Below are 11,702 nucleotides of genomic sequence, written 5' to 3'. Positions count from 1 at the left end.
AGTAAAAAAAAACAGAAACAAAAAGACAAAAAATCTTTGCCCATATATAGTTAGCACACGAAATTTCCCCACAAACTGAATTAATGTGGTTTAGAGTTAAAATTGGAGAAACTTATTGAAGATTTACTAGGTCTCCGAGATGGAAGAAACACCAACGAATTTCAAGCGAGGTAACCCTACAAGGCGAGGTTTACGAGCTTGGATGTTTTTTATCTGTAGTGTTGTTCTGATTCAGCTGTTTTCTGGTCAAACCAATGCTCAAAGATCTAGAGGTCCATGGCAAACACTTAGTGGTGAGAGTCTCTTTCTCTCTCCTTCTTTAAGCATGAAGTTACGTGAAGATTAGGAGAAAACAAGATAAATTTTCTTTATAAAGATGTGTAGTAGAAGTTGGAATAATCATAGACATTTCATTTTATTAAAATAACTTGTGATTACTTTTTTTTTTAACCAGGTGATGCTCCTCTTGTGATTGCTCGTGGTGGGTTTTCTGGATTGTTTCCAGATTCGAGTAGTGCTGCTTACGGTTTGGCAGTGCAGACAAGTGTACCCGGTGTTGTTCTATGGTGTGATGTTCAGCTAACTAAAGATGGAGCTGGGATTTGCTTTCCTGACTTAAAACTGAACAACGCTTCAACTATTGAATCTTTTTACCCAAAAGGCCAAAAATCTTACCTGGTTAACGGAGTCCCTACGCAGGGTTGGTTCACCATCGATTTCTCCCTGACAGATCTCAGTAATGTTACTTGTAAGTGTTTTTGACTCAGTTACAGTATCTGTTAAAAATATAGATTCTGTGTTTTGCTCTTTAGTTTTCACAAATGTCTTTTTTTGGCTTTCACCTGTTTGCAGTGATCCGAGGAATATTATCTCGGTCAGAAAAATTCGATGGAATGTATCCCATTTTGACGGTTGAAGATGTAACCACGCAGATAAAACCAGAAAGTTTTTGGTTAAATGTTCAACACGATGCGTTCTACGCGCAGCAGAATCTGAGCATGAGCAGTTTTCTGATATCAGCTTCAAGAAATGTTTCCATTGACTACATCTCTTCCCCTGAAGTGAATTTGTTTAAAAAGATTGCTGGCCATTTCGGGCCTAATAGACCGATTTTCGTGTTTCAGTTTCTTGGAAAAGAAGTTTTTGAGCCGACAACAAACCGAACTTACGGCTCTATCTTGAGTAACCTGACTTTTGTCAAGACCTTTGCTTCAGGAATTCTTGTCCCAAAGTCTTACATACTGCCACTTGATGAGAAGCAGTACTTGCTTCCTCCTACATCCTTAGTTCAAGATGCTCACAAGGCAGGATTACAAGTGTATGTGTCAGGTTTTGCCAATGATATTGATATTGCCCACGACTACAGTTCTGATCCAGTGACCGAGTATCTATCCTTTATGGACAATGGCAATTTCTCTGTCGATGGTGTGCTCTCAGATTTTCCTATAACTGCATCTGCATCCATTGGTAAGCAAAATATCTTCAAGAGGTTTCTTTATGTTCTTGAAACATTGCTCGAAATACTCAAATCGATTATTTTCTTTTCATAATTACCTCAAGACTGCTTCTCCCACCTTGGTAGAAACGCTACAAAACAAGGTAGTGAGAGTAATTATTTTCCATAATTCTTTTCTGACTAGTAGCCGACTTTATCTGATGCATGGTTTCATGATTCAGTTGATTTTCTTGTTATATCAAAAAATGGAGCGAGTGGGGACTATCCTGGATGTACAGACTTGGCATATGATAAGGCTATCGAAGATGGTGCTGATGTTATCGATTGCTCAGTCCAAATGTCCAGCGACGGTATACCATTTTGCTCAAGATCAATAGATCTCTCGAACAGCACAATGATCTCCCAAACACCTTACGTGCAGCGTTCAACACATGTTCCTGAGATTAGCTCAAATGGTGGGATTTACACTTTTAGTCTCACGTGGGCTGAGATCCGGAACTTGACTCGTAAGTTTCTACTCCTACTTAACTTAAAAGAGGTATATGCCCTGTTCTTTTAAGAAAGCCGGCGACAGGCGACAGCGATTGAAAAGAACAAGTATGACCACGGCAAATGCATCACAGTCACGGAAAAACAGATTTTCTAATAACCATAAAAATGCAACGCTGGAAATAACAGCAACAAAGGCAGCTCCGTTTTTCTGTCTCCGATCATTCCTTAGCGACTGCTTTTAAGTTTAACATCAATAAATCTACCACCTTCGTAGCTTTATTTCTTGCCGCTGACTTCCCACAGTTTATAAAACGAACAGAGCTTACATCTAACAATTTTACATTCTCCTAGTTTGATACTATATGTTCTTTTATTTTATTTTTGAACACATGATACTTACTATATGTTCAAAATTACATACCTTGAGGAGAGTTACGATAAATATTCTTCATTCTTTTTGTGCAGCTGCGATTGCAAACCCCTACAGTGTATACAGTATATTTAGGAATCCTAATGAGAAAAATTCTGGAAAGCTTATTTTGCTTTCTGACTTCCTATTCTTGGCAAAGAATTCAACTTCGCTCTCTGGTGTTTTGATCAGTGTAGAGGTGACTTCTCCTACCTCTTAATATTTTTACTTTAAGAATCATACTATGACGTCTTCTAATGGCAAAGCCACTTAATTTTTTTTGTGGCCTTCAGAATGCAGTGTACCTGCGAGAGAAGAAAGGGCTCGACGTTGTTAAAGCGGTTCTTGATACTCTCACGGAAACTGGTTACGGCAATGGAATAACCACAACAAAGGTTATGATTCACTCAACGGAAAGCCCGGTTCTAATTGACTTCAAGGAACAGAGCAAGTATGACACTGTCTACAAAATTGAAAAAACCATTAGTGATATTAGCGACGCTGCTATCCAAGACATAAAGAAATTTGCTAACGCTGTTGTCATTAGCAAAGCAACAGTGTTCTCCTTATTTGATGCGTTCATCACTATGCAAACCAATGTTGTGGAGAAGCTGCAGAAGTCTAAGCTCCCAGTTTATGTGGAACTGTTTCAGAACGAGTTTGTATCTCAACCATATGACTTCTTCTCTGATGCAACCGTCGAGATAAACTCCTATGTCACTGGAGCCGGTATCGATGGAATCATCACAGAGTTCCCTTTCACAGCTGCAAGATACAAAAGTAAGTGGCCCCAAAAATTTTAGAACCAAAGAAGGTTTCACAATAACTCCTAACTTTTTTTTTTATCTTCTGCAGGGAATCTATGTTTGGATGAAAAAGAAACTCCAGTTTACATGGCCCCTATTCAGCCGGGTACTTTCGTACAGCTTTTTAGTGCCTTACCTCCAGACCAAGCTCCAAGTCCGGTATTCACAGATGATGACGTCTCAGCTTATGATCGTTACAAACGATGCAGTCAACCATTTCGCTGTGGTGATCAGGGCGGTCTCTTATACCCATTCTGGATACCTGACAGAGAAGCCTGCGGCAGCCCCGGCTTCAACCTCAATTGTAGCAGTGGATTCGCAGAGTTTACTGTCTCCTCCGTGAAGTTCAGAATCTTAAATGCAAATTACACCTCTCGTATTATAAGACTCGCCAGATCGGATTATTTCGACAATCTTTGTCCTTCAAACCCACTTAATGGACAAATCCCCCAAAGCGCCCTTCAAGTGGCTACTGCCACCGATCGGCTAATAATGTTATATGGCTGCCAAAACTTATCATCTCTTAGTAGGGAAGCTTACAGTTACGTTACAGACTTTCGATGTAATGATCAGAAGGAAGGTGTAAACAACTACTGTGTTGTGATAAACAGCACGTCTGCGTTATTCTACAGTAGGGATGTCACTGAAAATTGCACAAAAGAAGTCAGCATGCCGGTTTCAGGATCGAAGCTACACACTCTGCATTCAGATAATCTAAGGAAGACTCTTGAACAGGGTTTCGAGCTTGAACTTAAACAAGACTGCTCAATGTGCCTAGATTCTAAGGGTGCTTGTGGATTTAATCAGACGTCACATGGATTCGTCTGCTATTGTGACGATGGGACCCATGGCCAAAACTGTAGTAGCTCTGGAAAGACGAGTCACGGTAATAATAAAACCACCGTCTTCTCAGATTTTGTTCTTTTACTTTTCAGATCAAGTTTGGTTCCATTCTGACAAAAAGTTTACATTTTGAAATGTTAAACAGAGTCTTCGGTCAACCCAGTTCACAAAGGTTAGTATGATAAGTGCTAATTTTGGAATTGTATTAAAGATCTGTCTACCTGTTAAAAAAAAACCAGTAGTAGGAAAATTTAGGGTCTAAATTGACAATACTTTTTATCTTTAAAAAATAAAACAGTAGTTAAATGGTGACATAGGAAACCAAAGAGAATGATTAATTCTCACTCATTCCTTAAAATATACACTATTTATAGGGAATTTTTTTGCTTAAATTTTAAAGAACCACTAGGTGATTTTCCCGTGCTCATGCACGGAAATAAATATTTATAAGGTAAATATATAATAATTTATTGCTATTTAATTTTGATTTTAAATTAATTTATAATTTTTATGCTTAATATATATTAATAATATTATATGATTTTAGTTAGATATGTTAGATTAGATCTAGTTGATTTACCTATCATTTGGGTATATTGTATTACATCTATTTATCTGAATTCAACTATAATATTTTTTATTCTAAATCTATTAAAATTTTGATTAATTGTTGAACTGTTAAACAGTGTCTTCGGTCAACACAGTTCACAAAGGTTAGTATGATATTGTTAATTTTGGAAATGTTTTAAATCTATGTGTACTAGTAAAAAAAATCAGTGGTATGATTTTTAGATTTAGAAAAAATATGTTTTCCTAAGATAAGGATGTTTTCCAAAAGAAAAAAGAAAATATATACTATTAAGCTAATATAAATGCAAGCCTAATAGACTGTAAATTTATTTTTCATTCACATAATCAATGTACAAACTCTAAAAGGAATATCTATCTTATTAAAACAGAAACATTTCGTTGGACCTAACATTTATTTTGTAAGTTTTTAAATTAAATACACATTTATACTTTATAGTTAAACCTACATTAAATCACTAATGTTTATTTCTTTATACTACTATTCATGTTTCCAAACAATATACTTATTTCTTTATACTACTATCAATGTTTCCAAACAATATATTTTTATACCACTATCAATGTTTCCAAACAATACAATAATTAATCTTAGTTATTTTATATCTATCATTTTCTCTTTAAAATTTTGTAGAAACGTTATAATTTCATAAATTGCAAAATAATGAACTTTAAAATTTGGATTATAAGACTACAAAATATGAAACTATTTCAATTTAAATTCAATTAGATTACATATCGGTCATCCATCAGTTCAATCGGTTAGTCTCGGGTTTAAGTGATTTTTTTAATATGAATATTTTAAAACCTAAATTGAATTGTCAGATCTCCGGATTAACTGGTATAATCACAATCGGGTTGAATTTAAAAACACTGATTTAAATGCAAAAATATTTTAAATACACACTCTTTAAAAATTACCAAAATATTTGTTAAGTTATTAGTGAATTTTTTCATCGTAAAATATTCCGCGCTTCGAAAGCGCGGGTCAAAATCTAGTTTGCTCTTAAGTTTCTTTGTTTTCTTCAGGTTGTTTCGCGTTACTTCATATAAGAATATAGATTTTGAGTTTCCAATTTTTAAAAATAAATTTATTTAACTCAACATTTATCCTGTTCTTTTTCTTTTACCTTTCTTTGGGGATCAAATTTGGTTCCATTCTGACAAAGTTTTAATTGTTGAACAGGGTCTTTGATCAATACAGTTCGCAAAGGTTAGTTTGCTGGGAAGATAGACTTTGAACTGTATCTGTGCATTGAAACTGAAGTTACTACTTAACTCACCAATTTCTCTGATTTTTCTAGTTTCGGGCTCAGTAGCAGGCGTTGTTATGTTCTTGGGCTTATTATCATTGTTTCTTTGTTTCCTCTGGAAGAGAGAAGCACGACAGAGACAGCAAAACCTAAAGTCTCTTATTCCACTCAGACACTACACTTACGCACAGGTGAAAAGAATTACAAAATCATTTGCAGAAGTGGTTGGGAGAGGCGGCTTTGGAATTGTTTACAGAGGAACCCTTTCTGATGGCCGTATGGTTGCGGTGAAGGTCTTGAAAGATTCAAAGGGTAACGGTGAAGATTTCACCAATGAAGTTGCAAGCATAAGCCAAACTTCTCATCAAAACATTGTTTCATTGCTTGGTTTCTGCTCTGAAGGTTCCAAGAGAGCAATTATATATGAATTTTTGGGTAATGGGTCCCTTGATAAATTCATCTCGGGCAGTACCTCGGTGAATTTGGACTGGACGGCATTGTATCAAATTGCACTTGGGGTTGCTCGAGGTCTAGAGTACTTGCATCATGGCTGCAAAACAAGGATTGTACATTTCGACATTAAACCACAAAATGTGCTCTTAGATGACAACTTTTGCCCCAAAGTTTCGGACTTTGGTCTGGCTAAGCTCTGTGAGAAAAAAGAGAGTGCATTGTCATTGCTGGACACAAGAGGTACAGTGGGGTACATTGCACCAGAAATGATCTCAAGAGTTTATGGGAGCGTGTCTTACAAGTCAGATGTATATAGCTACGGAATGTTGGTGCTGGAGATGATTGGCGCTAGGAATAAAGAAAAAGCTCGTCAAGACTCTGCTTCTAACACAAGTTCAATATACTTTCCTGAGTGGGTATATAGGGATATTGAATTAGGAGAGTCCAGAAGGCTTATCGAGGATGGAATCAGCAATGAAGAACATGAGTTAGCAAAGAAGATGGCTTTGGTTGGGTTGTGGTGTATTCAGTCTTCTCCATTAGATCGCCCACCGATGAATAGAGTTGTAGAGATGATGGAAGGAAGTCTGGATGCTCTTGAAATGCCTCCTAGACCTGTTTTGCAAATTCCCATAGCGCCTCTTCAAGAGTCTTCGACACTTTCAAGGGATATTTCGGTTTACACAGAAGAATGATTCAAGAAGCTTCGGAACTTATCAATGCAGGATCACAACAATGCACTTATTCAAGAAATGTCATATATTGTCCACACTCCGAATTAGAAGGGGAAATGTATGTGTAAAATTAAGTTTTGGATTATAGTTTTCTAAGCACATTTGTGTCAAAACATAATACAATAGTGTTATTAAATTTTTAATTGTTGATCAGTTAATAAATCCATTAATTCCTTTGATCGATAAAAAGCTGTTGAAAACACATGTACCTGTCTTACACAAATGATTACTCTTACCATTAATTCCTTTTTAAATAACTGCTGTAATCCAAAGAATGTATTGGCTTGGTTGGAAAAAAGAAATCAAAATCAACCATTTAAAAGATAAATAAAAAATTATGTGACCAATTGTAAATTTAGATGATTTTTATAGTGATACAACAAGAACAAGAAGAAAAAATATACTAAACTTTAAAACTTACTGTTTCTTCTTTCTCTATTTTCGCTCTTCTGATTTTTTTTCTTTTTGTATATATAAAACTAGTGGTGTGTCCGCGCTTCGCGCGGATATCTATATTTTGATGGTTGTATGTACTTGTATTTTGGTTACGTTTGGTAGTGCTTGTGCTTGTAAAACAGGCTGAATTTGGAGGAAAAGATAAATTCTCATTGAACTTGCTGGCCAGTTGTTGCCGATTATGGATTTTCTGATGGTATATGTCTTGATAAGCCTCATTTGTTGGTGTTCTGTCGTACCGTTTATATATTCATCGCAGATCAGTATGAGTGGTAATTGTCATAATTGCTCGATATGTTGTGATAATGGTTGCCTTTGTTGATGTCCATGAGGTGGATGTATTTTGCCATGTTTCCGTTTTACTAATCGTTGCTTTTGCTATCACTTTTTAATGTAGCTCACGCTACGGATAACACGATGAACCTATTTAGTCTTAGAATTCCTAGGTCAAAGTCTTCTTGTAATCGTTGAGAACACCAAGTTCTAGCCGACTGCAAGGATAAAGAACACCAAAGCTCTTCAATATTACTAATGCAAATCAAAACGTATCTCTTACATGTCAAGAGAGTGCGTATATATACTAAAAGAAAGACCTAAGACTAAGAGGATTACATCATAATGTTCTCCCTTATCTCTAAGTAATAGGATAAAACCAAATCAAAACACAAGAAGAAAAGTAAATTAAAACCGACAAATAATAAAAGGGTTTCCACGCTGCATCAGGTCACCCGGGGTAGAGAAAGATTCGACCTCGAATCTTCAGGCTCATCATTTTCAATGAAAGGAAACAAATGTTTCACATTGAAAACATCAGAACAACGCATATGGGAAGGAAGACGCACTCTATAAGCATTAGCGTTCATCTTTTCAAGAACCTCCAATGGTCCAACCTTGCGCGCCTTGAGCTTATTGTAATCACCCGCCGAGAAACGCTCCTTTGTAAGAACTGCCCAAACTATGGTGAACCTTAAAATTCACCACTTGATTAATGATCAATCAAAGTGACATGTGGATAATTAAATAAAAAGTATTAAATATATTTAAAAATAACTAAAAAAGAATAATGTCAATTCTAAACCTTAAATCTTAATTTCTAAACCCTAAACATTAATTTCTAAATCCAAACCCTATACCCTAAACTCAAATCCTAAACTCTAAACCCAAATTCTAAACTCTAAACCCAAATTCTAGACTTTAAAGCCAAACCTTAAATCTAAATCCTAGATCCAAATGCTAGACCCTAAACCCAAACCGTACACCCTAAAACCAAATTCTAAACCCTAAACCCAAACCGTAAACCCCGAAGAATTACTACGTAATTTTTTCTATTTTAGTGATAGCACCCCGAAGTAGGTATGGTTTGGGTTTAGGGTTTAGGATTTGGGTTTAGAGTATAGGATTTGGGTTTAGGGTATATGATTTGGGTTTAGGGTATAGAGTTTAGATTTAGGGTTCACGGTTTGCGTTTAGGGTTTAGAATTTGAGTTTAGAGTATACGGTTTGGGTTTAGGATCTAGCATTTAGATATAAGATTTGAGTTTAGGATCTAGAATTTGGGTTTAGCGTATACGGTTTGAGTTTATGGTCTAGGATTTGGGTTTAGGGTTTAGGATTTGAACTTAGGGTATAGGGTTTGGATTTAGGAATTAATGTTTAGGATTTAGAAATTAAGATTTCGGATTTAGAATTGGCATTATTTTTTTTTAACCATTTTTAAATATATTTAATATTTTAATTTAATTATCCACATGTCACTTTGATTGGTTATAAATCAAGTGGTGAATTTAAAGGTTCACCACAGAGGGTGAACCCAAGTCCTGTCCTTAATAAATCCATTAATTCCTTTGATCGATAAAAAGCTGTTGAAAACACATGTACCTGTCTTACACAAATGATTACTCTTACCATTAATTCCTTTTTAAATAATTGCTGTAATCCAAAGAATGTATTGGCTTGGTTGGAAAAAAGAAATCAAAATCAACCATTTAAAAGATAAATAAAAAATTATGTGACCAATTGTAAATTTAGATGATTTTTATAGTGATACAACAAGAACAAGAAGAAAAAAATATACTAAACTTTAAAACTCACTGTTTCTTCTTTCTCTATTTTCGCTCTTCTGATTTTTTTTCTTTTTGTATATATAAAACTAGTGGTGTGTCCGCGCTTCGCGCGGATATCTATATTTTGATGGTTGTATGTGTTGTATGTACTTGTATTTTGGTTACGTTTGGTAGTGCTTGTGCTTGTAAAGCAGGCTGAATTTGGAGGAAAAGATAAATTCTCATTGAACTTGCTGGCCAGTTGTTGCCGATTATGGATTTTCTGATGGTATATGTCTTGATAAGCCTCATTTGTTGGTGTTCTGTCGTACCGTTTATATATTCATCGCAGATCAGTATGAGTGGTAATTGTCATAATTGCTCGATATGTTGTGATAATGGTTGCCTTTGTTGATGTCCATGAGGTGGATGTATTTTGCCATGTTTCCGTTTTACTAATCGTTGCTTTTGCTATCACTTTTTAATGTAGCTCACGCTACGGATAACACGATGAACCTATTTAGTCTTAGAATTCCTAGGTCAAAGTCTTCTTGTAATCGTTGAGAACACCAAGTTCTAGCCGACTGCAAGGATAAAGAACACCAAAGCTCTTCAATATTACTAATGCAAATCAAAACGTATCTCTTACATGTCAAGAGAGTGCGTATATATACTAAAAGAAAGACCTAAGACTAAGAGGATTACATCATAATGTTCTCCCTTATCTCTAAGTAATAGGATAAAACCAAATCAAAACACAAGAAGAAAAGTAAATTAAAACCGACAAATAATAAAAGGGTTTCCACGCTGCATCAGGTCACCCGGGGTAGAGAAAGATTCGACCTCGAATCTTCAGGCTCATCATTTTCAATGAAAGGAAACAAATGTTTCACATTGAAAACATCAGAATAACGCATATGGGAAGGAAGACGCACTCTATAAGCATTAGCGTTCATCTTTTCAAGAACCTCCAATGGTCCAACCTTGCGCGCCTTGAGCTTATTGTAATCACCCGCCGAGAAACGCTCCTTTGTAAGAACTGCCCAAACTAAATCGCCAACCTTGAACTGAACATCACGCCTGTGGCGATCTGCTGCTGCCTTATACTTAGCCGAAGAAGTTTGAAGATTGTCATGGACCTGCGAATGAATATGAGATAAGGAGCCGACGAAATCAACAGCCTGACCGTGATCACGAACGAGATCAGGAGCAACACCAAGATCAACAGGACCCCGAGGAACCAAACCATAAACAATACGGAATGGACAAAACCCAGTGCTGCGGTTCACTGCATGGTTATATGCGAACTCCGCCTTACACAGAATCGAATCCCAAGACTTAATATTCTCGCCCACCAAGCAACGAAGCATGTTGCCAAGAGAACGATTAGTAACTTCGGTCTGGCCATCCGACTGTGGGTGATACGCCGTACTCATATCAAGGCTTGTACGCAAAAGTTTCCATAAAGATCTCCAGAAGTGGCTGAGGAAGCGAGGATCGCGATCCGAAACGATGGACAAAGGAAGCCCATGGAGACGATAGATATCACGAAAAAACAATTGAGCAACTAATACCGCGTCCGTCGTCTTCTTGCATGGAACAAAGTGTGCCATTTTAGAAAAACGGTCGACAACAACGAAAATAGAATCGTTACCCTTTTGAGTTCGCGGAAGACCGAGAACAAAATCCATGCTGACGTCGGTCCATGGTTGAGTCGGAATAGGTAGGGGCATATACAAACCGTGATTAGAAGTTTGACCTTTAGCCTTTTGACAAATAACACATCGCTCCACAAACCTCATGACGTCTCTGCGTAGAGATGGCCAAAAGTAGGCTGCCGAGACCAGCTGAAGTGTCCGATCACGACCCATGTGCCCTTCATTGTGGAGTTCTTGCACGAGTTGCAGGCGAAGACTGCATTGTGGAACGCACAAGCGATTGTTAAGAAAGATAAAGTCATCCTGCAACACAAAGTCTGAATCGCGGCCCTGCTGTAGTGGAGACCAAATCGTTGAGAAGAAAGGATCTGACTGGTATAAATCAGCGAATGCTGCAAAACCGGGAACAGAGACCTGAAGCGTAGCAAGAAGCGAGTGGCGTCGACTAAGGGCATCTGCCACCTTATTAGTACGTCCCGATTGATGACGTATAACAAAAGTAAACTGCTGGA

General features: G+C 36.8%; 1 protein-coding gene across 2 annotated transcripts; it reads left to right on the top strand.

Annotated features, from left to right (window-relative positions):
* On the top strand, nucleotides 1-7,187 carry LOC108844084 (protein SUPPRESSOR OF NPR1-1 CONSTITUTIVE 4). Of its 2 annotated transcripts, none has more exons than XM_018617286.2 (11): nucleotides 1-293; nucleotides 455-748; nucleotides 853-1,467; nucleotides 1,561-1,599; nucleotides 1,678-1,962; nucleotides 2,414-2,556; nucleotides 2,651-3,137; nucleotides 3,213-4,049; nucleotides 4,693-4,719; nucleotides 5,781-5,807; nucleotides 5,899-7,187. In XM_018617286.2, exons 1-11 carry the CDS (start codon nucleotides 140-142, stop codon nucleotides 6,993-6,995), a joined length of 4,005 nt encoding a protein of 1,334 aa, XP_018472788.1. In that variant the 5' UTR covers nucleotides 1-139; the 3' UTR covers nucleotides 6,996-7,187. The 2 variants fall into 2 exon arrangements, with proteins under 2 accessions (XP_018472788.1, XP_056860646.1); XM_057004666.1 differs by lacking the exon at nucleotides 4,693-4,719 and adding an exon at nucleotides 4,152-4,178 and having other exon boundaries at nucleotides 2-293.
* The last annotated feature ends 4,515 nt before the right edge of the window (nucleotides 7,188-11,702 follow it).

The sequence above is a fragment of the Raphanus sativus genome, chromosome 3 (assembly GCF_000801105.2).
Source record: "Raphanus sativus cultivar WK10039 chromosome 3, ASM80110v3, whole genome shotgun sequence".
Taxonomy (NCBI): Eukaryota; Viridiplantae; Streptophyta; class Magnoliopsida; order Brassicales; family Brassicaceae; genus Raphanus; species Raphanus sativus.
The sequence above is the reverse complement of the archived record's forward strand: the minus strand, read 5'-3'. Positions and strand labels throughout refer to the sequence as shown.

Excerpts from the sequence above, each read along its gene's own strand:
- LOC108844084 (XM_018617286.2), top strand. The coding sequence starts at position 140 with ATGGAAGAAACACCAACGAATTTCAAGCGAGGTAACCCTACAAGGCGA. Across the intron at positions 1,600-1,677 it reads TAGAAACGCTACAAAACAAG|TTGATTTTCTTGTTATATCA; the intron begins GTAGTGAGAGTA and ends TTCATGATTCAG. Across the intron at positions 4,720-5,780 it reads GGTCAACACAGTTCACAAAG|GGTCTTTGATCAATACAGTT; the intron begins GTTAGTATGATA and ends ATTGTTGAACAG.